Below are 26,532 nucleotides of genomic sequence, written 5' to 3' on the forward strand. Positions count from 1 at the left end.
CATGAAGGGTGGTAAGATTGGTCTGTGATCTTTCAGTTTCCAAAGACTATAGTCTGATGTCTGTATGTGGCCTTAGAGGCTTGCAAGTGCTCCAAGACAATTTGTTTTAGCACATTATTGTATTTATTTGTTAATTTCCTTGCTACTAACTAGTAGTTCTGTAATGTGTATTTATGGCGACTTGTCACTTGGGGCAGTGAGACAATAACAGAGGACTTCAGCTTTATTTACACCATCACCAAAATGTACACCACAACAAACTCTGTTGGCTGAGGTCAGAAGCAGTGCATTGTCTCAAATGAGAGAGTTCACTTGAAGATGCTAATGGGTTAATTTAATCAATGTTCAGATTTGGGACCTACCAAATCGCAAAAAAAGTGCACTAATTTAGCCGAACTGCTGTCAAACTCAGCAGAGATATCTTTGAGACACAACAATTTTACCCAATCACAAATGCACTGCCACTAACTGCAGCATTTTTATTACCACGCCCCTGTAAGGGCTGGAACCCACAAGAGCGTTTTTTTGAGCATTTTGGCAGCGCTGCGATACGCTAGTGTTTTGCCAAAACGCTCAGCTGATGTTAATGGATGGGGCAACTTCCACAGGAGCGTTTGCGTTTCCCAGAAACGCAAACGCAGGACGTGCAGCATTTTGGGAGCGTTAGCGCTTCAATGTAAAGTATTGAAACGCTAGCGGAAACGCTCAGCAAAACCTAAACTGAGCGGTTTTGCTAGCGTTTTGCGGTTCAGCACACTGTACCAAAATGAAAAATAATTCACAGGACCAATCAGGATAAAAACGCAAAACGCTACGCACCCGCTGGGCAAAAAAATACAATGTTACAAAACACGACCAAAAACGCGCATGAATCCGCTTGCAAACCGCTCAGACAAAACGCTAGCGGTTGCGTTTTGCGTTTGCTGATTTCAGTGGGTTCCAGGCCTAATAGTAGGTGAACTGCTGCTTTTAAATGGTCTTAAAGTGAACCTCAAGACTAAAAATCTACTCGGCAGTACTGAAAAGGCTTGATGTTTCTTTAACAGTTTCACAGCATCAGAACTTTGTTTTTTTACCCAAGCCTCATTTTTAGCTGCACAGAAGCTAAGCTCCACCCATCAAAGAAATCTTCCCAGGCATTTTTCCTCTGATGCTGTGCAAAGCATGATGGGATTTCTGATGATGATGTTGTTCTCCTTCTGCTGTTTTGACGCAAATTTGTTATTTTGAATTTGAGATTTGAAGCCTAGCGTGCGTAGCTGGGACGGGTGATCAGGACACAGGACAGTTGGAACTGTCTCATGCTCCCTTTTCACCTACTTTCAACCAAAAAGATGGCTGCCCCCATGAAATCACAAACCTTTGCCTGTTCTTTTAAAACAGGGTGGGTTAGAGATGATATTACCTATCTATTTTAATTAGCGTAACTAATGTAACTTACTGACAGTATGTTTGTTTAGGTTGAAGTTACTCTTTAAAATAACATTTATTTATTTTTACCTAGAAACATTTTAATCCTCATTATAGGAGGCATTCATATTGTAATTTTGGATCCATAAATGTGCTCTTAGAAGGTAATTGTGCATATGCAAATGCGTCAAAGACTTTCTTAAAAATTTTTGTACAATTCATATTACCATAATTAAAAATGATACATATTACAGTTTTAACTTTGTTAAAGTGCTTTGAATTGTAAGCATATAAATATTAGGGCATAACAATAAATAGCTACTTCCAACTAATTTTATATCCCATAACCTAAGAAAATGAAAAAAGAACAAAAATGACCATTACATACAAAAAATAAACTTTCTCTATTTAGGATACAGAGATGGAAATACAGGCACCTGCGCATGCGTATTGACATAGTTATGTTGAAAAAAAGTAGGACACCCCATTAAATATTCAGGTTCTTCATAAATAAGTATTCACATATTAGTAGTTTTTTTGTTTTTTGTCTCTCGAAAAAAAAATGATTTGATTGCAGGTAAACAACAAAAATTAATAATATGATTTCCTAATTAAAGTGGCCCTGAACTCTTGCACAGGACAGAAGGAAAACATAGAGAAATGCACCCGTATGTATTTCGAGACTTTAGCTTGTTTAAAGAGAAACTCCAACCTAGAATAGAACTTTATCCCAATCAGTAGCTGATACCCCCTTTTACATGACAAATATAATGCTTTTCACAAACAGACCATCAGGGGGCGCTGTATGACTGATTTTGTGCTGAAACCCCTCCCACAAGAAGCTCTGAGTACCTCGGTACTCTGGGCAAACTGTCACAATGTAACAATGTTTACAGACAGGAAATAGCTGTTACAGCTGTTTCTAACAGCCAAAACAGCTAGGAGCAGCTATATAACCTGCCCACAGTAAAAATGTCACCATGTAATAAATGTCAGAATGTAAATCGGGGAGAGGACAGATTTTACAATGAGCAAACACTGACTAAATCATTTATACATAATTATGGTAAAAAATGAAGCACTTTTTTTACTACATCATTTTCACTGGAGTTCCTCTTTAAATCCCCCTCATTTGTGTCTAATCACAAGTTGTAATCTGATCTCTCCCCTGTGTCACCTGAATGCCATGGCAGAGATGGCAGATAAGCTCATTTGAAAGCACAGGTTGTTAACCATAAATCTGCTTCCATGAATCAGGAAGTAGAAACAGTGCAGAATTTATTTCAGGATTTGTATTAGCTGTAACAAAGAAATGTTTTTTGTTTAACCAGTTAATGGCAAACTGACTTACTAAAACGTCCTGTTTGAGCCTGTTAATGGCAACAAGACGTTTTAATAAGTCGCTCACTCCCGCTGCTCCACACTTGTGCACGCCACTTCTGCCGCCATTACCCGTCATGACTCCGTCTTCCATGATTGGGGAAGAGGACTGAGTGGCCCTCTACCCAATCGCAACGCCTGGAATGAATGCACATGACCGCGATCAGCGGCCACGTCCATTCATAAAACAGGAAGCCGTCACAGTTCAGTAAAATGTTAAAGAAAAAAAAAGTGAACACTTCCTATAAAACAGGAGTCTTCACTAGCGCCATCTTGTGGCCAAAAAGTAAAATTACACATACAGGCACATACATACAAATACACTTATACACAATATTAATAAAATTAATAACTTACACTTCCAACCCCCCCCCCTCCGCCCCCCCCCCCCCCCAAAAAAAAACACTTGTAAAAATCAGTTTAAAAAAAACCAAAAACCTTAAATAGTTGCTTTAGGGACTCAGCTTTTTTTAATCTGTATTTTATGAGGGAATATTACTATAAATTTACTACATAGGGGCTTGTAATAATGGACAGGACAAAACAAAAAAAACGGAAAAATAACACCTATATTTCCACATAATATATTGTAGCCATACATTCTGATAGGGACATCATTTAAATGGTTTAATAATCGGGACAACTGGGCAAATAAAATGTGTTGGTTTTATCTACAGGAGAAGGTTTAATTTTAAAACTATAATGGCCAAAACTGAGAAATGAATTGTTTCCATTATTTTATTATTTTTCCCATTAAAACGCATTTAGAATAAAAAAAAATTCTTAGCAAAATGTACTACCCACAGAAAGCCTAATTGGTGGCGAAAAAAGCGAGGTATAGATCTTTTTGTTGTAATAAGTAGTAATAAAGTTATTAGGGAATATAAGGGAGGCGCACTGACAGGTGAAAATTGTTCTTGTCCGTTAAAAACCACTTGGGGGTGAACTGGTTAAAGGTTATTATGCCGTTGCGTATCTTTAAGAGCAAAGAGGATGTTCTGAGTACAGGTCTGCTTTAAAGAAGCAGTAGTGTTGTAATGTGTTAGCCATCAGTAAAAGCAAGACATTTTGAATCAGGATGATACCATTTATTGACTTATCTCTGTTAGCCAATACTGTACATGGTATCATCCTGATTCAAAACTACTTGCTTTTGGCCATTAAACAAAAGATTTAAACAAAATTGTATATTCTAACTGAGTAAAAAAAATAGGACATACTACCTCTCTCTCACCCCCCCCCCCCCCCCCCGATATCTAGTGTTACCCCCTTTGCCTAAAACATCTGAATTGAGATGTAGCCAACTACCAGTTTGAGAAATGTTTTACAATAAGGAATTCTTTCAGCTGTGGATGTTTGCATTTTCTTGTAATCTATAACCCTTTTCAAGTCCCCCAATTGCATCTCAGTCGGATTGAGATCTGGGCTTTGACTTCGTTAAAGGGGAACTGAAGTAAGAGGTATACGGAGGCTGCCATATTTATTTCCTTTTAAGTAATACCAGTTGCCTGGCAGCCCTGCTGATCCTCTGCCACTAATACTATTAGCCATAGTCCCTGAACAAGCATGCAGCAGATCAGGTGTTTCAGACTTTAAAATCAGATCTGACAAGACTAGCTGCATGCTTGTTTCTGGTGTTATTCAAATACTACTGCAGAGAAATAGACCAGCAGGGCTACCAGGCAACTGGCATTGCTTAAAAGGAAATAAATATGGCAGCCTCCGTATACCTCTTACTTCAGTTCCCCTTTAACTTTTTCTACTGTATTTTGGCCTAGGAGGTGTTTTATTCATCTTCTCTTTAAAATAACTTTTCAATACTTTAAAATTAAAAAAGTAGCAAAAAGCAGGTAGAAGTGAGGGTATTTTCTTGCTTGCTGATGGCTTAAAATGCATTTTATCGACAGTGGCCTCAATTCACGGAGCATTATCAAACGTTTATCAAACACTTTATCAAACGTTTGATAATTTACGTCATGGGTAAAATCTCATTTTAAATTCACTAAGGTGTTATATATTTATCGAATGTTTTACCGATAAAACGTTCAACCAGGGCCGGCCTTAGGTTTCCAAGCGCCCTGAGCGTAACCAGATTTTGGTGCCCCCCCCCCCTCATCCTCTTCGCGTGCACACACGCGCACACACACACACACTTTTACAAGTTCACAAAAATGCTTACCAGGGGAAGGGGAAAAAAGCATTAAAAAACGCCCAAAGCAAACGCACCTGGAACGCAATTTGAACGAGGCCTAACTGTATATAGCATGTTTTTTAAAGGAAAGCCAAGACTTTCTAACTACAAGCATTTATACTTACCTGGGTCTTTTCTCCTGCCCTCTGTAGGCTGTGAGCTCCCTCAAATCCTCCTGGTCCTTTCCGCTTCTTCCCTGTCCAGCCTGGTAGTTTGGTATTACTGCGTATGCACAGCGAAGCGGAACTAAGCCTAATTGCAGCTTTAACCAGGCCAGATGGGAGGAACGGACGAGCCCAGGAGGACAGCAAGGAAGCCCCAGGTAAGTATAAATGCTTGTAATTAGAAAGTTTTCGTTAAAGGAAAACTTAAGTGAAAGAAAAAAAAAAAAAGGATTTCAACCTACCTGGGGCTTCTTTCAGCCCCCTGGACACATACTGTGCCCACGACATCCTGCTAACCCCCTCTGGCCAGCAGCAGTAACCCCCGCAAAGCTGGTCTGTCGCCGCCAGTCGGTGGCTACTGCGCATGTGTAGCCCTAAGCTGTATGCACCCTGGTCGCACTACCGCCGGCAGAAGCACTCTGTGCAGTATGTGGAAATTGCTACTGTGCATGCGCAGAGCGCTCCTGATAGTGGGAGTGCGACCAGGGTGCACGCGGCCGCACATGCGCAGTACCTTGCAACTGGGCAACTTCACAGGGGTTGACGCTGCTTGCCAGAGGGGATCAGGAAGATGTTGTGGCCACAGTAAGAGTCCAGGGGGCTGGAAGGAACCCCAGGTAAGTTAACGTCTTTGTTCTATTTTTCTTAAGCTATTCGGGCAGTAAAATAAAAAAATAAATAAATGGGGGTGGGGGGGATCACTGCAAATCACTACACAAACAGACCCTTCCCACCAATAAGCCCACACTGGCTGCAAACACATACATACTCTTCTCTAACCCCCTCCCCCCCAATAAACCCACTTCACTAACACCACACTTACTCTCCCTCCCCTCACTACAACCAAATCACCTACACATGCAGACCCTTCCCTTCCCAATAAACCTACTCCAGTAACACACACCGACCCATCCTCCCCCCCCCCCCCCCTCCCCCATAAAGCCACATCACAATTCCCCAAGTGCTAGACAGAAAGATCGAAATTAAAAGGAAAAAAAATATCACCTCAGACCTCCGTTGTATGTGTGCAATACACTCTCTGTCAGTCTGGCTGGAACCATAGCACAGTGTTGAGGAGGAGCCTGATCCAGTCTGTAGCTGAGGGAGAAGGTGTCAGCGCAGCAGCGTAAGCTGCTCTATCTTCATACCTGCAATCCTTGGCCTTCCTGATTGCCATGCTGGCTCTGTTCTCTTCTACTCACATGGCAGGGAAGGCACTGTCGGGGCTGCGGTATGAATACAGCGGGGACTGGGAAAGCAGGCACTATGAACATGTGCCGCCGCCGCCTCGTCACACATGAGCTCCAATGACATTGCACGCTGGGCGCATCTGACGTGCAATGCGCTGCGTGCATGAGGGGAAAGGGAGATGCGATCGATCGCGTTGAGAGCGGCTAGGCCGGGTGGGGGTAGGTGCGCTCCCTGTTTTACTGTACATACAGCCAGGGGAGCTGTATGTACGTACGGCCGCTGCAGCAGATCACAGCCAAAAAATTAACAATAAGCGGCCAGGGCGGCAGGAGTGCGGTGCGGCGCCCCCCTGAAAGCCGGCGGCCAGGCGCCCTGAGCGATCGCTCCGGTCGCTCAGGTCAAAGGCCGGCCGTGCGTTCAACAAATCTATAACACCTTAGTGAATTCAAAATGAGATTTTACCCATGAGGTAAATTATCAAACGTTTGATAAAGTGTTTGATAAACGTTTGATAATGCTCCGTGAATTTAAGCCAGTGTGTGAAAATATTACCAAGGAGAAGACTCATGAACTCAGGACTCTCCATTTCTTAGTTTTCAACTAAATTCACTGGTATGTGTATTTTCTGCTTTCAGTGGCCTCCAGTGATAGTGAAAGTGACTCTGAATTAAGCTGCTCCAGTGTTGATGATAAATCTTCAACGTTAGAATCTAAAGAAGAAAAGAACAGAAAAAATAGGATTGATTCCGGTAAGTTTTAATACATGAAAACTAATGTGAGAACAACAGATTTGTCCTCTGGGTTTCAGTTTTGTGCTACTTCTTGCAAACACTGAAGTCCATTTTTATTTTGTTTTCTAATTGTGAAATCTTGCGCTACAAATACAACATGTTGGTGATGGCTTAAGGTGCGCTCACAAGCTACTCCTCAGCCCTGGCTACTCCTCAGCCCTGGCTCAAGAGAAGAGAACAAAACGGAGGAGGAGCACTCTAGTGTGTAACACATTTTTAACCACCTCCCGACCACCTCACCCCGATGGTAGAGTGGCTCGCTGGGGACCGCCTAACTCAGATTGGCATCAGCGTGCGGTGGGTGGGATTAGCAGGGAACGCTAGCTTGCGCGCATGTTCCCTGCACAACAACAGAGCGGGGATCCGACATCCGCCTGCCAGCCGCGATTTGAGCTGGCGGGCTGGATTAAAGAAGAAAAAAAAAAGCAAATTACATTTGTACAGCTCTGTGATCTAGCGCAGCGCTGTACAGGGGGAAGCCCTGTTACTTAACCACTTGATGACCAGGGGATTTCTTTCTGATCTGTGCTGCGTGGGCTCTCCAGCCCGCAGCACAGATCAGGATTATGCCAGGGCGATCAGACTTACCCCCTTTTTTCCCCACTAGGGAGATGTCCTGCTGGGGGGGGTCTGATCACCGCCGGCTTGCTGCGCTTTGCAGGGGGGGGGGCTCTTCAAAGCCCCCCTCCACAGCGTTCTCCGCCCTCTCGCCCGTTCCCTCCCTCTCCCTTCCCCTCTGAGCGGCGCAGGACGGATATCCGTCCTGCGCATTGTAGGATAGGCTTCAGCCTATCATATGCCGGCGATCCCCGGCATAGCAGCGCCGTATGATGTAAACAGCGGGGATTTCTTCCCCGCGTGTTTACATTTTGCCGGTGAGCCGTGATCGACGGCTCTCCGGCTGTTCACGGAGACACCCTCCGTGAACGGACATGGAAAGGCCGCTCGAACGAGTGGCCGTTTCCATGGAAACCCACAGACGCCAATTTACGCCAATTGGTGTTAACTGGTCGCCAAGAGGTTAACTGTCCCTCTGATTGGCTCACAATCTAATTGTTGTGTATGAATTGCAGTCTAGGGCCAATTTAGGGGGGGGGGGAGTGATGGGGTAAAAAAAAAAATCTTTCATGACAAAAAAACTAAAGATTGCAGCAGCAATCAGAAAACACCAAAAGATAGCTCTATTAGGGGGAATACAAGGAGGTAAAATTAATTTGGGTTCTAAGTTGTATGACTGCGTAACAAACTGTTGAAGCTGCGCAGTGTTGAGTTGTAAAAAATGGCCTGGTCACTAGGGGGGTATAAACCTCTGGTCCTCAAGTACTTAATGGCTTGACATGCAATAAACAAAAACTTACTGCAAACCAGTAGTAAACAAACATCTCTTAGGGAACTTGCCCAACAAACGTCCAAAGGAGGTTGCCTTCCCCTCCACTGTGGCCAGCAGGGGTGGTGGTCCAGGTGGTAACACACAAGTTCACCTGGTGGACTTCCGTGTGGCAGTGACATCACTACGCATTTCAGCATATCCACACTTTAGTCGGGCGAGTTACTGGCCCGAGTCCTGGCCCGACGCTTATGCTCAACGCAATAAACTGAAGTGAAAATACGTGTGGTCTACAGCTAGATTTCCACTTGTGCAATTCTTCCACAAACTTTTGCAATGGAAATCCGCATTTGTATTAAAAAAAAAAAAAAACAATGATTGTGAGTGGGCTAGTTTGCATTTTATGTGAATTTTCGCGTGAAATTGTATGCATAAAAAAAACGACAGCCTGTTATATATTTTTTCATGCCTCATACGATTTTTCTTATACAATGCAAAAAAATCGCATTTAAGTGCATCCATATTCATAACAGGAAAAGGAACTTGGCATGCTGTTACTAGGATGAACATGTAAATTAGGGTCATTGCAGAAATTTGCATAAAAACGCAGGTAAAATAGCATGCTTTTTGATTTTCAGAAAAATATGATTTTTGCTGACATGAAAAAGCAATGTTACAGTGGAAATGTAGCCTTAATGTTTAGGCAGAAGAATGTCTGCCTGAAAAGTAATAACTGATTGATCTGGTAAAAAAATGGGCTATACATTTTGCCCAAGGAAAGGTAATAAAAACACATTGAGAATTTTACACAAAACTTCCAAACAGGCAAAAAGTAAGAACCAACAACTGAATAAAAACCTGGTCTAAAGGAAAATTATAAAAATATATTAAAAAAAAATCTATCTATCTATCTATCTATCTATCTATCTATCTATCCATCTATCTATCTATGTACAGTATATATATTGGACATGAACAAATAGAAATGTACAAAAAGTGCTTTGCTGTGTGGTAGGGACACTAACCAAGGGTGAATCTGGATATTTTTTGGTCAGATGTTAGGCCTACAAGGGACCATCAGCCATAAACATTACTGGAACTGATGGTCCTAAATCTAGTGGTATGGAATCCCAAAAGATAAATATAACTAAGAATCCCAACACTAGTGACATCGCTCGCGACACTTGCAAATATGATGCAATTGTAAACATCAAATTGGCATGGGGCAAAGGCAGTGGGAACACATTTGTAGTTGCTGTTTCAAATAGACGTGAGCTGCTCTGCTTGCTATAACTGAATTGCTATTGTTTATCCCCTGCTTATTGCCTGAAAAAGTGGGCTGTGCCCGCAAAACGCGTTGCATCTTTGGGGTATTTTCAATAAATGTGTATATCTATATATTTACAGTCCTTGGTGTCTGCTTTAACGGAGGCGAGTCCACCACTTCCTCCCAGCAATTTTTTAAAAATGTTATGTACTTTTATCCTTCTGGCGCCTCTGTTCACCTACCAATATATTTGAGTCCACCCCAGGTGCAGGGGTGATCTACCCCCTTTCTTCCTATCTACAGAGAGCGACTTCTTAATCCTGGGTGAGGACAGGTCTAATCTCCTCACCTGCCTAATGAGTGGTTACCTAGGTGGTAACCCGTGTTTGTGAGTATTACCATCTCACTGTTTCATTTATCCAATCAATTTTGGCATACTACACCATATTGGGCTCTTGATTTCAACTTCACTTCCTCCAAGGCTGTATATGGGGACATTTCCCCGTTGCAGCGAAGTACTCCTGAGAAGAGTCAAAATCCCTCCTGAGAAGAGAAGGGCATCTTGGCTAACTCCCTGGCAGCCAACCTCCTACCCACTGAAGCCAGTTGCAATAATTATGCCGTGTGTTGCATGGAGAGTTTTTTTGTACCCATTTTAATTTTCAGTTTAGTCTTATTATGAATTACTGTAGCCTTTGTTGCACTTTTTTTTGTATTAAAACAATTGTTAATAAAACTGGTAATAGATATACAAAAAAAATGGGCGGAGGGGGAGTTATCATATGTTATTCCATGTGATATTACCAAGTAGATTTCTGTGGTATCACTGGTAACATATATTCATATTTAGCTTCCTTTTTGCAAAGTGTATGTAAAATAGCGAGATAAGTTTACACTTCAAGTTCCTGATAACAAATTACAAGTCATATAAACTAGAACTACATATGCTGGCATCAAACCAACAAGCGTTTATTCTGGTAATAGCCTTAATGACCACTGTACATGGTTTATTAAAAGCTTTCAAAACTTTAAGCTTCTTCTTCAGGCATTATACAGAACTGGAGCAGAATCTTTCTGATCCAGTTCTGTATAGCGCCTGAAGAAGAAACTTGGCTTTGAAAGATTGCAGTAAACCATGTACAGCTAGTCATTAAGGTAAAGTATTTTTAGAATCCAATACTTGTTGGTTTGATGTCTGCGTTTCTGCTGCTCGACTAACACCGGACCACACTTCACTTGCCTTAAACTAGAAGTGGTACACAACACTCATGACCACTATAAGGGCTGGTTCACATTGGGGTGATTCTTCAGCGCTTTGCTGATCACCGGAGATCAGCAAAGCGCTGCTACAATCTAGCCCTATGGATACATTCACACTGCAGTGGTTGCTATTTTATCAACCGCAAACGCGCTGCATGCAGCTATTCTATTGAATGGGAATCGCAAGCGCAAACCGCGCTGAATTGCGAGAGTTTGCCCGTAAATCGCGATTGCGGAGCCGAACGTGATCACAGGCAAAGCGCCAAGTGTGAACCGGCCCTTATAGTGCTGCAGACTGGACTTTCCCTTTAAGGGCCCGTTCACACTGCACGCGTTTCCATATGCGTTTTGGAAACGCGTGCGGGGGGGGCCGACACGCAGGACATCAGACATTGCATAGAGTGCAATGTCTGATGTTCACACAGCATGCGTTCCGGACCTGTGCGGTCCGGGAACGCATGCTGCACGCAGATTTTACAAAAACGCGCGGCTGTCCCATTCACTTTTCAGTGATGGGATCAGCCACGCAACGCATACGAACGCGGATGGCGTGCGTTCGTACGCGTTGCGGTCCGCATGCGTTGCGGTCCGCACTTTGTAGTCTGAACGGGCCCTTAGAAGGAATGTTCCTGATCACACCTAGGGCGGAGCAGTGTGGCACCATAATAAAGCATGGCTAGCAGTATGCTGACTCAACGGATGTGTCACATATATTGAAATATACTGTTCCTCAACCATTGTAATCCATGTTCAGTGTGAATGGGCCCTTAAAGCTTTCCTTGCATGATTACATTTGGCAGGAAGATGACCGTTTCAGATGAAAAGGAAATTAAGCTGTAAATAAATATATTGTATATACACTGATGCAGGTAAATAGTAAACACGTAGATGGCAGTTGTGCTGGTTACTGTTTAGCAGTTAGATGTCAGGTGATCAGCAGGCTGGAGCCAGTATCTCCTAGTACTGTGATTGTTGCAAGAAGCAAATTTTGTTTCACTAGGCAAAACCCATTTATTTTCTGTACATGTTTCAATATATATATAATAAGGGTACTAAGCATAATTGGAGACTAGGGATGTCTGAATGTGAAACTTATGATTCACAACCCTGTATTGATACTGTGCAGAGACCCTGTTATCACCTTGGGTCATCAGCTAATTGCAGTTGTCTACAACTCAGACCATCAGAGATCACTGTGCTGTTTGATAAAGACCCTATAAAAATATATATATTTTTTATATACCGTATAAGACGCACTTTTTCTCCCCAAAAAGTGGGGAGAAAAAGTCCCTGCGTCTTATACGGCAAAGGCAGGGAATCCCCGACTTACGAACGCCCGCCGATACGAACCGCCGACCCGCCGCCATCGGGGATTCCCTGCCTTTGTCCCCGCTGTGCCTGGCTTCCCCCCTGATGCGTCTCCTCCCCCCCCTTGTGTCTCTGTGGCCCCCCCGTGCGAGCAGTGGCAACAGCTTACCTCCTCCATCTTGCCCGCGCCGATTGAAGACATCCGGCTTCTCCGTGCGGCTTCCTCTAGTGTCGGGCATCTAATGACGCGTCATTGATGACGCGTCATTAGATGCCCGACACTAGAGGAAGCCGCACGGAGAAGCCAGATGTCTTGATTCGCCGCGGGCAAGATGGAGGAGGTAAGCTGTTGCTGCCACCGCTGCACTGGGGGGGCCACAGAGACACAAGGGGGGAGAGGAGACGCGCAGGCAGGAACACGAGCCAGGCACAGCGGGGACACGGGGGATGCCAAACGGGCACAGGGGGCTGCCAGGAGGACACGGGGGCTGCCAGGAGGACACGGGGGCTGCCAGGAGGACACAGGGGGCTGCCAGGAGGACACAGGGGGCTGCCAGGAGGACACAGGGGGCTGACAGGAACACACAGGGGGCTGACAGGAACACACAGGGGGCTGACAGGAACACACAGGGGGCTGCCAGGAGGACACAGGGGGCTGCCAGGAGGACACAGGGGGCTGCCAGGAGGACACAGGGGGCTGCCAGGAGGACACAGGGGGCTGCCAGGAGGACACAGGGGGCTGCCAGGAGGACACAGGGGGCTGACAGGAACACACAGGGAGCTGACAGGAACACACAGGGGGCTGACAGGACACAGCGGTCTAACAGGAGGACACAGGGGAGTCCAGGACATGGAAGGACAAGGGGGTCACACCAGAGGACACAGGGAGGAGACATGGGGCATACAGGGGGAGACATGGGGCATACAGGAGGACACATGGGGACACATGAGGAACATAGGAGGACACCATTTGGGGGAGGACATGTACAAGATGCTCCTGATATATAGACGCTCCAGACCAGGTTTCGATTATTTTTTTCCCTGATTTTTGCCCTCTAAACCTGGGTGCGTCCTATATGCCGGAGCATCTTATACGCCTCGAAATACGGTATATGTGTGTAGTTTACTGTAAGTAAACTGTTTATTGTGTACAGCATACCTGCTGAGGCTGATAACTGGTGCAAGCAAAACTATAGCAAAGCCAGAGAGACCAACTGGTCCCCTGGCAACTGTTCCACATTTACACTAGCTTTCCTTGCCCCTATTTTAATTATACACTCACCTAAAGGGCTATTAGGAACACCATACTAATACGGTGTTTGACCCTCTTTCGCCTTCACAACTGCTTTAATTCTACGTGGCATTAATTCAACAAGGTGCTGAAAGCATTCTTTAGAAATGTTGGACCATATTGATAGGATAACATCTTGCAGTTGATGGAGATTTGTGGGTTGCACATCCAGGGCATGAAGCTCCCGTTCCATCACATCCCAAACATGCTCTATTGGGTTAAGATCTGGTGACTGTGGGGGCCATTTTAGTACAGTGAACTCATTGTCATGTTCGAGAAACCAATTTGAAATGATTCTAGCTTTGTGACATGGTGCATTACCCTGCTGGAAGTAGCCATTAGAGATGGCCCGAACTGTTGGCCGGCGAACGGTTCCCGGCAAATTTCGGTCGTTCATGAAGAACCGCAAACTTTTCCGGAAGTTCGATTCGCCCCCATAGCGCATCATTAGGGTAAACTTTGACATCACAGTCAGCAGGCACATTGTAGCCAATCAGGCTACACTCCCTCCGCCCCCCCCCCCCTTATAAAAGGCAGGCAGCGTCAGGCATTGAACTCACTTGCGTGCCTGCAGTAATTAGAGAAGGGAGAGCTGCTGTGCAGAGACCTATAGGGAAAGATTAGTTAGGGTCTTGTAGGCTGTTAGCTTGCTCCTTGCTGATTCTTATTGCTAAAAAAGCACCCCTCAACAGATCTTTTGAGAGCTAATCTTGTTCTTGTGATCTTTTTTTTTATTTAATTTTTTTATTTTTGTGTGTGTGTGTGTGTCCCACAGACACTTGTGTAGCATAGACAGCCTTGGTAATTCCTACTGTGTGTGCCACTGCCAGGCCCACATTCAGTGACTACCTGTGTGTGTGAAAGGTGCACATTGTAATACCCATCACTACATATACCTACTTGTTGTTGTTCACTTCAGTGCACAAACCTACCCACGTGAGCGCACGCAGTGTCACTTTGCCTGTCCGGTACCTGTCTGTGTGTGACAGGTGCACATTGTAAAACCCATCACTGCATATACCTACCTGTTGTGTTCAATGCACCCACCTACCTACGTGAGTGCTCGCAGTGTGATATACTACTCCGTGCATACCTGTTAACTGCACCTGTGTAACTGCACATTGTATTAGTCAAGTCAGTGCATACCTTTCACTTCACCACCCCCCCCACCCCCCCAATATGGACAAAACAAAAGGCAGAGGCAGGCCACCTGGCAGGTCTGTTCGAGGTCACGCTGTTGTGATTTTGTGGGGCCCTCGACCACAGTACAGTGTTCAGAAGAAGGCACGTGCCATCAACCCCCAATATTGTAAGGACGTAGTTGACTATTTAACACAGAAAACCTCATCTTTCTCAGCTTCCGCACGGAAACGTGACATGTCTTCCTCCTCCTGCTCTGATTCTGGCACCCCACTTAACACTGTCGGCCGCCACCACCTAAGTGCCATCACCCCAGGGCTCAGTGCCGCGGTGTGGAAATTTTTTTGTATGTCTGCCTCAGATGAGAGCAATGCTATCTGTACTCTCTGCCAACAAAAATTGAGCCGTGGAAAGACCAAGACCCGCCTAGGGTCAGCTACCTTACGAAGGCACATGATTACAAAGCACAAACTGCAATGGGATGGACCACCTGAGGAAAAGCAGCACACAAATGCAAAGCCACACACCGCAGTGGAAGATACCAGGCCACAATTTTTTCTCAAAAAGGGTGATACTTAAACTGTACCGTGATGTCGAAAGGCAAGTGGTGTCATCTCTGGCACACAGCGTTGGGTCAAGGGTCCATCTGACGCCGTGTGACTACCTGCCCCAAGACTAAGTCGCTCCCCACACAGCATCTCTGCCCGCAGGCTGGTTGACTGCCTTCTCCGCCACCACCAACAGGGTCCAGGACTCCAGGTGGATTCCTCAATTTTATAATAATTTTTCTGGTGCGTGTACATGCCTGCCTAATTTTTCTGGCTGCACTGTAGCTGCAACAACAAAACAAAAGGCATGTACATGTGCCAATTCCCCTTCATGATCATTACCTTGCAGCGGTGAAGGGGGCGCACACCCACAACAATGAGGTTGTTGCGTCATTGTGGACAGACCAAATTTGATCAGCTGGACAGTCACTGTTCTGTCATTCAGCTACCTCAGCCTGGCGATCATATGGGCTGGAAAGCCGCCATCATCTGCACTCTCGCCATGGTGCGCACCAGTCCAGCACGGCCGTCACTACACAAACAGCTGTTTGCGGTGCGTTACACAGTGAGTTTGGTGTCAGTGTGAAGCAGAACTCTAATTACACTCCCTGATTGATGTATACACATGAAAGATGTTTTAAAGCACTTTAGGCCTGCAATATAGCATTCAATGTGATTTCTGCCCTTAAAACGCTGCTTTGCGTCAAATCCAGATTTTTCCTCAGGACTTTTGGCGTCTATCCCACTCATCCATGCAAAAACTCAGATGTTAGACCCCTTGAAACATCTTTTCCATCACTTTTCTGGCCAGCATAAGTGTTTCTAGTTGTCAAAGTTCGCCTCCCCATAGAAGTGTATTGCGGTTCGCGAAAGTTCGCGCGAATCGAACTTTTACGGAGGTTCGCGAACCTAAAATCTCAGATTTCGGCCATCTCTAGTAGCCATCAGAGGATGGGTACATCGTGATCATGAAGGGATGGACATAGGCAATTGGGCATCGTTTAAATGCCACAGGCTACCTGAGCATTGTTTTTGGCCAAGGGGCCTAAAGTGTGCCAAGAAAAAATTCGCCACACCATTACACCACCACCACCACCAGCCTGCACAGTGGTAACAAGGCATGATGGATCCATGTTCTCATTCTGTTTATGCCAAATTCTGACTCTAGCAAGACTCATCAGACCAGGCAACATTTTTCCAGTCTTCAACTGTCCAATTTTGGTGAGCTTGTGCAAATTATAGCCTCTTTTTCCCATTTGTAGTGGAGTTGAGTGGTACCCTGTCGGGTCTTCTGCTGTTGTAGCCCATCCACCTCAAGGTTGTGCATGTTGTGGCTTCACAAATGCTTTTCTGCATACCATCGGTTGTAACTAGTGGTTATTTTAGTCAACGTTGCTCTTCTATCAGCTTGAATTAGTCGGCCCATTCTCCTCTGACCTCTAGCATCAACAAGGCATTTTCGCCCACAGGACTGCCGCACACTGGATGTTTTTCTCTTTTCACACCATTCTTTGTAAACCCTAGAAATGGTTGTGTATGAAAATCCCAGTAACTGAGCAGATTGTGAAATACTCAGGCCGGCTGTCTGGCACCAACAACCACGCCACTTTCAAAATTGCTTAAATGACCTTTATTTCCCATTCTGACATTCCGTTTGGAGTTCAGGAGATTGTCTTGACCAGGACCACACCCCTAAAGGCATTGAAGCAACTGCCATGTGATTGGTTGATTAGATAACTGCATTAATGAGAAATTGAACAGGTGTTCCTAATAATCCTTTAGGTGAGTGTAAATCATGTGTAAATTATGTTTATAATTTTGTGATTATTGTTGGAATGGTTAGTACAATGATCTTACTATTTTATTTACCACACTCTGATGTAAATGTATAGTTCAGCATGCACGAAAATAACTGATCTATAAAACATACACAAAGCCTGTAATGTTTAAGAACTACAGCAAAGGAATATAAAGAAAAGCCACAAAGTAATTTACCAGCAGTAGATTATACAGGGATTGTAAGATTTCAAGCTGACTTATTCTTTCGGTGTTCCACCACTCGTATTCCTGACTTGCATGTAATATATGTTTTTGTTTTTTTTCAAGAGCATCTCCATCATCATTTTTCCTTGTTTTGTAAGGGAAGTGATCTTTGAAGAGATGAATAAGAACATTTCATGCATGATCACCTCTTAACATTTCCTGTTAGAGAATTGCTACCCATGGATTTCAAGTGGGGAAATATCAAATGAGATGTGCTCTGTAGGTAAAAAGAGCACGTTTTATTAAACTTTAAAAATGCACTGTTTTATGGTGTTTAAAGATTTGCTTTCAGTGCTTTCATCTTATTCAAATTCTGAATAATGTTTGTACTTTGCACCCTGGCATACTGTGCTGAAATCTGTTGGTAAGGCCTGGCACAAACTGCTTACCTACATTGTAGTGTCAAGATGGTTGGCGTGGTTGCTTTGCTGCCAGGGCCGGATTTAGGCCAAGGCCACCTAGGCCATGTCCTAGGGCACCACAGGAGCAAGGGCACCGAAGCAGCAGGCTAAACTGGTGCAGCATTTGCAAGCTTGCAAATGCTGCAGTGCAGGGAGCTCAGGCGAGTGACTGACCATGGTTCTCTGCAGCCAGCCACCTGTGCATCGGCTGCCCTGCTCTCTCTGCACGTTGGCATTGTGGCCGGCGGCTAGTATGGGCAGTATTTCGGAGTTAAAAGCGGAAGATGTGGAATAGCAGCCGCCAGTCGCTCACATCTCTGCTCGTCTCCAAAGTAGAAGCTTCCTCTTACCGTCTGACTCGCTGGTAACATGCCTGCAAGTCACAAGTGAAAGATGTTGGTTGGAGGGACAGATGTACAGCAGCAGGTGATGGAGACGGAGGGGAAGAGAAAGCTTCTGCGCTGGAGACAAGCGGAGAGGTGACACTGATGGCGACTGCAGTGTGGAGGCGAGCTGGCTACCTATACTGATAGGGGGGAGTGGTAAAGGGAGGAATTAAGGAAGTCGCCTAGCTACCTATGCTTTAGGGGAGAGGTATCAGGCTACCTATACTAGAGGGAAAGGGGGAGGAGTCATCTGGCTACCTACACTGAAGGGGGGTTGTTGGTACTTAGCACAGAGAAGGTTATAGGTTTAGGAAAATATATATTTTTGTATTAGTGGGGATTCATTTATTAGAACAGTAACTAGTTTAGGTTTGGGGGTAAGAATATTTATCACAGTGGGTTAACGTTAGGTTTGGGGAATGGGAGAGGGAAACGCTCAAACAAGGGTCACACTTGTCTGTTTTCATGCCCGTTTCCAGCACAGAAAAAACATTTAAACTGAGAACTCATGTTAATCGATGGGCTAGTTTACACTTGAATGCAGCGGATTTCACATGCAGAAAAATAAAACGGACATCCTGCAACACAATTCTGCAAATGTTATCAGTTTTCTCTATCAATTACATTAGCTGCTGTGAAAAAAAGAGCATGTTTTTCTGCATAAAAAGACACCTAGGCCCATATGCAATTCACTTTTTCTCCCGAGTTTTCATCTAGGTGATACTTTCAAACATGACAATAAAATGCCTTTTAGGGCTGGTTCAGATGGACGTTTGGAGGCGTCGCGTTCGTTGGCGTCGCGGCGGCAATGCGTTCGGGCTTTCAGCAGCGTTCGCATTGCGTTCGGATGCGGTCGCGATTTTCCTTCCCCTAGGGGAACATTACCCGTCACGGTTAACCGCCTCTGGAAGCAACATGTAGCTTCCAGGGGCTCCTTGAACGCCAGTGAAAATCGGGACACGAACGCCGCGTTCGTGTAAACGCGCCTAAAAGCTTGGTACAAACGCTCCCATTCACTTGAATGGGAGCGTTTTAACGCCAAGCCCCGAACGCTGGCGGTAAACGCTGCACAAACGTCCATCTGAACCAGCCCTTAAAGGACTTACGAGGCCAGATTTGCAAAAAAAACATAAAAAAAGTTAGATACCTGTGCGTGTTTGCAAGGCACGGAGGACGCCATCCGCACCCTCCATGCCGTTCCGCCTGGTCCCCGCTGCTTAATATGCCCCCGAACGGTCCCCGACCGCGCGGCCCGGGTCGTGCTCCCCAGCCTGTACCAAGATGGCCGCCGGAGCTGGCCGCGGCTGCGCAGTCCGTATAGCCGCGAGTGCGGCTGCGCAGCTCTAAGGCCAACCCCCCGATCCACGTAACAGTAGCGTGGATCGGGGAGTTGGCCTTAGAGCTGCGCAGCCGCACTCGCGGCTATGCTGACTGCGCAGCCGCGGCCAGCACCGGCCGCAATCTTTGTGAAGGCTAGAGAGCCCGACCCGGGCCGTGCGGTCGGGGGTCGTTCGGGGGCATATTAAGCAGCGGGGACCAGGCGGAACGGCACTTAGGGCGCGGACGGCGTCCTCCGTGCCTTGCAAACACGCACAGGTATCTAACTTTTTTTATGTATTTTTTACAAATCTGGCCTCGTAAGTCCTTTAAGCCAACAACAAAGAAAATACTCAGAATAATTTTGATAGTACATTTTACTTACTTTTTACTACTTTTTCAACCGAGTGCTGAAAAGTTATTTTAAACAGAAGATGAAAAATGATCTCCTAGGAGAAAACTCAGGAGAAAAAGTTAATTACATATGGGCCTTGGTATGCTGAAAAAAGCGCACAGAAAACTGAAAGACAAGTCTGACCCCCTACATAAGGGTGTGTACATACTAGACAACTTGTACAAGAACATGTTTCCCAACATTAATTGTGTTTATATGTATTTCAGTGCTTATGTTTGCAGCCGCAATACACTACACTTGACCAGGAAATGTGTGTTTCCTCTGTTAACACATTTCCCCACTGATGATGTGCTGCACAGTGGTGCATGTTTAAATGAAAGTCATATTTCCATGAAGATCGCTCATAATTTGCAATGTGGCAAAGCTGACAGCATTGCAATGGTGAGCATGATGCTCATGTGTCATGTACTGAGCACCCAGCTTTTAGGGTTTGTGCACACTATATGTGTGGTGCTTTCAGCTTTGACACACTGCACAAAGTGAGCCATGTGCAGGGGCATATGAAGGTCCACTTTCATATTTTTGTGCACAGCTATGCTGTGTGTAGCCATCAGAAGTGTTAGCACACAAGGGTAAGTATTTGTAACACATAAGTCTCTTATGGTACTGTGCTGTTTTGTTGCTGAAAATGCGTGCATTTTTTGTGTGTAAAAATGCAAGGAGAAAGTCACAAAGCATATGTGTTATAAGTGCGCAGAAACCCTCGGACCGAGAAACCGCATAGTCACAAGACTTCAAATGTACACACACTCTTCATACATGTACACATAAGCACATCTCCTTTAAACACACCATGCAAACACATACATCACACACACCTACTCCACACTGACACCACACATGCATACTCCATACATACATGCATACATACATCACACACACATATATATATATATATATATATATATATATATATATATAATATAATATGTATGTATGTGCTCAGCTCGGGATTATCGCCCAGGAGGTTAAAAGGAAACATCCATATCCCTCTCACTTAAGGTTCCCTTTAATCAGAATCAGAAATCTTTTAATCGCCACGCACGACTGGGTCGTGCAGGGAATTGGGTTTGGCACATACAATTGCTCAGAGAGAGATTGAGAGTAGTATCAACATAAGAAATTAGCATAGTATGAACATAAGAAAAAAGCGTAGTCATACAATCATACAGTATAAGGGCATAGTTATACAAAAACACACAGTATAATCAGTAGTACATATTAATAGTTAGATGTGCAGTGGTATAGCGGTAGTCTGCAGGATGCAGTTTAAACAGTTTTACACTAGACAGTCCTTCAGTCGGCAACTGTAGCATTTGGGGGGGGTGGCGTTAGAGATGAAGGGAGTTCAGAAGGTTGACGGCAAAGGAGGAAAAGGAGTCTCTATGCCTCGAAGTTCTGGTGTAAATGGCTCGAAACCTGCGGCCTGAATGGAGCCGGCTGAAAAAGCGGTGTCCCGGGTGTGAGGGATCACTGGCAATTCTCAGTGCTCTAGATCGTAATCTGGAGTTGTGGAGGAGGTCGAGCGAGGGGAGAGGTCTACCGATGATTCTCTCTGCCGATCTAATGACCCTATGCAGCTTGTATCTGTCGCTGTTGGAGGAGCCAGCGTACCAGACTAGGATGGATGAGCAGAGGACGGACTCAATGGTAGCTGTGTAGAAGTTCATCAGCAGCTCCTGGGCCATGCCAAGCTTCTTCCTCCTCCCTACTCCTCTATTCCCCCAGCCAGAGTCCACCAACAAGCTTGAGCCTCCTTGACTATAAGGCATTTAATTTCACTTCCCCCAAGGTGACAGAGCTGTTATTGCTTCTTTGGTATTCTCACTACAGCTTATTTGTAATATTTCTGTTTAATGAAGTAAGAGCACTGAGGTAACTGACAATCCAAGTGCCAATCCTGGTATAGCCTCCTTCTCTGCATCAGAAGTATTCCTCATTAATATCCATGGTAGTCAGATTCTGGATCTTTCAAGACCTGCACATTTTGTCCTATTTGGTTGCACTACCTTTGAACTGAACTGATGCATGTCAGAACAATATACTGTAAGTTAATACTTCTGAGGTAAATTTTACTTATTAGCCTATGAAATGGTTCCTACCACACTTAGGGACTGTGAGTTGATGCTGTTACTATTTCCAGGACTAAGAGCTCTTTTCCACTAGCAATCGCATATCACAAATGCCAGCGATTTCAATTTTTTAATTAATTTTGTTATGCGATTGCAATTTTGCATACGCAATTCATTTGCATTGCAAAATCACTCTCAAAATCGCTCCAGTAAGCTTCTGCAGAGAATCGAATCACAGCAGTGAAAAATACCTACTGCAATTCCTATGTTAAATTAGCAACCTAGCGATTTAAAAATCTCAAGCATTTTGCGATTTGGATCAAATTGACTCTAGTGAAAAAGGGACCTCAGTTACCTTGTGACAACTGATCATCAAAAGTCAACTGTTAGTAGTAATCCTCTATCAGATAATGAATTGCAAACTAAAAACAGACTTTCAATTGCTAGTGAAATCTCCCTTTATAGATATACTATGTTTAAAGAGGAACTCCAGTGAAAATAATGTAGTAAAAAAAGTGCTTCATTTTTTACCATAATTATGTATAAATGATTTAGTCAGTGTTTGCTCATTGTAAAATCTTTCCTCTCCCAGATTCACATTCTGACATGTATTACATGGTGACATTGTTACTGTGGGCAGGTTATGTAGCTGCTCCTAGCTGTTTTGGCTGTTAGAGACAGCTGTAAACAGCTAATTCCTGTCTGTGAACATTGTTACATTGTGGCAGTTTGCCCAGAGTACCGCGGTGCTCAGAGCTTCTTCTGTAGGAGGGGTTTCAGCACAAAATCAGTCATACAGCGCCCCCTGATGGTCTGTTTGTGAAAAGCATTATATTTCTCATGTAAAAGGGGGTATCAGCTACTGATTGGGATAAAGTTCAATTCTAGGTTGGAGTTTCTCTTTAAAGGTAATTCAATAAAGGTGTATCACATTTTAGTAAATAAAATAAAAATGTTAACACTTGTAGCTGCAGCCACTAAGGTTGTACTCATTAGGCCACCCGTAACCAGTAGAGTCATACCCAAAGACTCCTTACTGATTATGTACTGGGTCCAGACAGCATTTGAACCTTGGTCTCCTGTGTCAAAGGTGGTGTCTTTAACCTATCCATCCTAATATACTTACATGTGACAACTGAAATCTGAAATGTATTTCATGGGACAAAGTGGTGTTCCAGTATGCCAGAACTAGAAGGTGTGAATATTATAAAATAAGTCTACCTATTTTTACCAACAGGTTCAAGTACTGAACCAACATTAATGCCAGGCGGTAGGAGACCGTTTGGAGGTATAATGTCTAGTGGCTTGTCTGGAAGTCTCACCAGTCTGGGCAGCGATCGAGGAGGCACAGCCAGTGCTCCTGAAAGTTATCCAGGAGAACTTTTGGAAGGTTATGATAGTGACATCATCAGGCGAGCACCGGGTGAGAATATTTACATAAAAAAAACCAAAGTTGTTTGTTATGATGATGTACATGAACGATTCCAAATGTAGTGCAATATTGATATGAACTTACTGTCAAATCAAATGCCCAAGTGATTAATTTGACAATATAGATCTATTTACCAATCAAATATGGGAAACCAGTAATAGTGGAAACATACTGCAGTAAGCATGGGAAGCAACCACAACACCCTGGAATATCATCTTATCCTACTTTTTTAGGGTGGCACACCTCACAGAACTCAGTGTTTAAAAACCCCAACCCAATCACAGGGACAAAAATTGGGCACAACTTTTGCTAAAACAATGTATTAAACATCAAGAATTATACAATATAGCTTTTATTGTATTTAGAAATGCTGTCACTTCATTAGAGTGACAGTGCCATTGCAGTACTGGGAAGCAGCGTGCATTCTGTTGTGTGTTTTCACTTCCATGTATTGGTTTTATGCAACAACAAAAAAAAAATTGCAATTTTAATTGATTGTGGTAAAATGAATGGCCAGTGGTTCACTGTGACATGGATTTTGTGGAGAAACTCGCATTGGGGGCTAGTCTAGTTTAGGGGACCCAGCTGGAAACCTCATAGGGATTAGGGACATTTTACTAACATGATTGGATGGACAGATGTTGTAGTAAACTATGGCCACGCTATTTGTCCAATCACAACACTTAGGGCCATATGCAATTAACTTTTTCACCTGAGTTTTCTCCTAGGTGATATTTATAAACTTGTCAATAAAATGCTTGTTAAGCCACCAGAAAGCAAGAAATACTAAAACAAATGAATATTACTTTTTCACCTACTTTTTGGTACTTTTTTTGGTGAAAAAGTGCGAGAAAAATTTTTTAAATCGAAGATGAAAAATTATCTCCCAGGAAAAAACTCAGGTGAAAAAGTGTATTGGATATGGCCCTTAGTGCTGTAGAGGGAGCTGTGATTAAAGAACTGTTCCCTATAAGGTTTCCTTCTGGGTCTCCTAAACTAGACTAGCTCCCAGCATTGTTCATACTATCACATACCATTTCAAACCATTGCTTCACTTCAATTCCATTTTTAAAAGAATGTTAATATTTTTATTTGCTAGTCTAGCAGATCATCTTTAATCATTTTCAAGGGCGATAATGTGTTCATGGTTTTGGCAAATGTTCTTAACCTCAATTCCAGTGTTAAATATTCATGTGTTTTCATCAGATGAGAAGATCGCAAATTACCTGAAAAGAAGAAATGCAGCTCGCCACATAATGGGTACAACATGCATTAAATATGGCCTATTACACTTAATGACCCACCATAACTAAAAGCATGCTTCTATTAATGCTAACATCAACCTTACTGTGTACACAAGGGCTGAAAAATCTATCATTGTAACATGGTTAAGGCCACACGTTACAATTTTTAAAAATTTGGTTTTAATTCGACCAATCTGATCCAATTTTTTCAGTTGATTGGAAGTTTTAAAAAAAATAGTTGAGATAACACGTGTGTGATCTTTTTTTGAGGACAAAATATTGTAAATGGTGAAAAAGCTGATTGAGTTGAAAAACCTTTTGCTTAATAATCAACCTTTGTGTCATATTTACCATTTTAAATCTCTGTACCTCTATCAATATCTCATGCCGTCATCCTTCTGTGCTTAGCCTTACAATTACCACTGAACACCACACTGCTACTTAAAACTTCATTTATCACAACTTTTTTTATTTATTGCAAACACTCATTGAGTTCTGTTATTAAATTAAAAAAAACAAGTACAATACAGTCACATTTTATTATAATTCTACCTAAGAATCACTTTTCCATGTATATTATTTTCCCATTCCACACCATATTCTTTTTACCTTTTTTCTATACATATACACACACTCTTTCATAATGCCATTTTATTGTTCTTTAGACAAAATTTGGCATGTACTGAATAGTTACATATGGTTTATTCTGGTTGAATACAATCTGACAAATCATCACACACTGCGCAATTCCTGGAAAAGTTGGTCTGGCCTCTGACACAGGACACCTAGGTTCAAATCTCAGCTCTTCCTGTTCAGCCTGTACCTATCCAGTGAGGAGATCTAAGGCAAGACTCCTTTACACTGCTACTGCCTATAGAGCACGTCCTAGTGGCTGCAGCTCTGGCGCTTTGAGTCCACCAGGACAAAAGTGCAATATAAATATTCTGTGTCTTGTCATGAATTTTCCAACATGTCCAATCTCAAAAAATGTAGAAAAACTGGAAATTCGATCAGATTTCTCAGTCGAATAATAATAAATTAAAAAAAAGTTTGATTTTCTTGTACATCCAATCATTTTCATTGAATTGTGGTAAAATCAAACAGAAAACAGAAAATCAAACAGAAAATTTGTAACGTTTGTGGCCACCTTTAATCTCTAACCAATTGATTTACTCCATACTTATAGGTTCATTTTTCCAACTAACTAGACTATTTTATTGATTATTTTCATTTCCAGAGGACACATTTTAGGAGTAAATCCATGCATGGTGGTGTTGGGCCCTATTCCTGCAGTATAATGTATTTAGTCATGAAAAATATGTCAACTGTTTCCTTTCAACTTACCTACTTTGAACTGCAGTCATATCAAAGTGTTATAATATGACCTATGTGCACATTCCTGTGTATCCATTAAAATGATAGTACTTTGCACTTCACCTCTTTTCTCTATATATGAAGCAGATAGCAGAAGCCACACGTTGATTTTTTTTTTTTTGATTTTTTTTTATTTATTTCCTTTCAAAATCCTGGTATACAATTTGCAACTGAGATCTGTTTTAAATCATGCTTTCTTCTGCCACCAGAGGTCACTGCTGGGAAGCTGCAGAAGGTGGGCTTAGTATTCCACTTCCTAAAAGGGGAGCAGGAATGGATGCTTTCTTACTATAATGCTGTCAGCTGTAGCTTTCTGTGGCTGAAAATCCTCATTCTTATCAAACGGCAGCTAAATGATCATATTCAGCTTCTTGTATGTGGCACAAAGGAAGGAGGAATTGGTGAAGTGTACTTAGAGTGCATATATCCTATAAGAATACCAAGGTAGCAATGTCTCTTTCACTACTAAGCTCACCAAAATGAATATAGGAGCAGATCAATGCAGCCTACACCTTGCATAGTCTTAAATATTCATGAATACAAGCGTGTTTCAGGGCATGTAGGACACGTAAGGGCATGA

The 26,532-nt window shown here is 43.4% G+C and overlaps 1 protein-coding gene across 4 annotated transcripts in view; it reads left to right on the top strand.

The window, feature by feature from the left end:
- RPH3AL (rabphilin 3A like (without C2 domains)) overlaps positions 1 to 26,532 on the top strand; it is a 372,551-nt gene that overhangs the window by 295,728 nt on the left and 50,291 nt on the right. For 3 of the 4 annotated variants that reach the window (XM_068268620.1, XM_068268618.1, XM_068268621.1), the window contains exons 7-8: positions 6,972 to 7,085; positions 23,140 to 23,325. In XM_068268620.1, the coding sequence (XP_068124721.1) occupies positions 6,972 to 7,085; positions 23,140 to 23,325 (300 nt within the window). Of the gene's footprint in view, positions 1 to 6,971; positions 7,086 to 23,139; positions 23,326 to 24,540; positions 24,595 to 26,532 lie in introns of all 4 variants that reach the window. The other variant, XM_068268619.1, reaches the window with a different exon arrangement.

The sequence above is a fragment of the Hyperolius riggenbachi genome, chromosome 2 (assembly GCF_040937935.1).
Source record: "Hyperolius riggenbachi isolate aHypRig1 chromosome 2, aHypRig1.pri, whole genome shotgun sequence".
Classification (NCBI taxonomy): Eukaryota; Metazoa; Chordata; class Amphibia; order Anura; family Hyperoliidae; genus Hyperolius; species Hyperolius riggenbachi.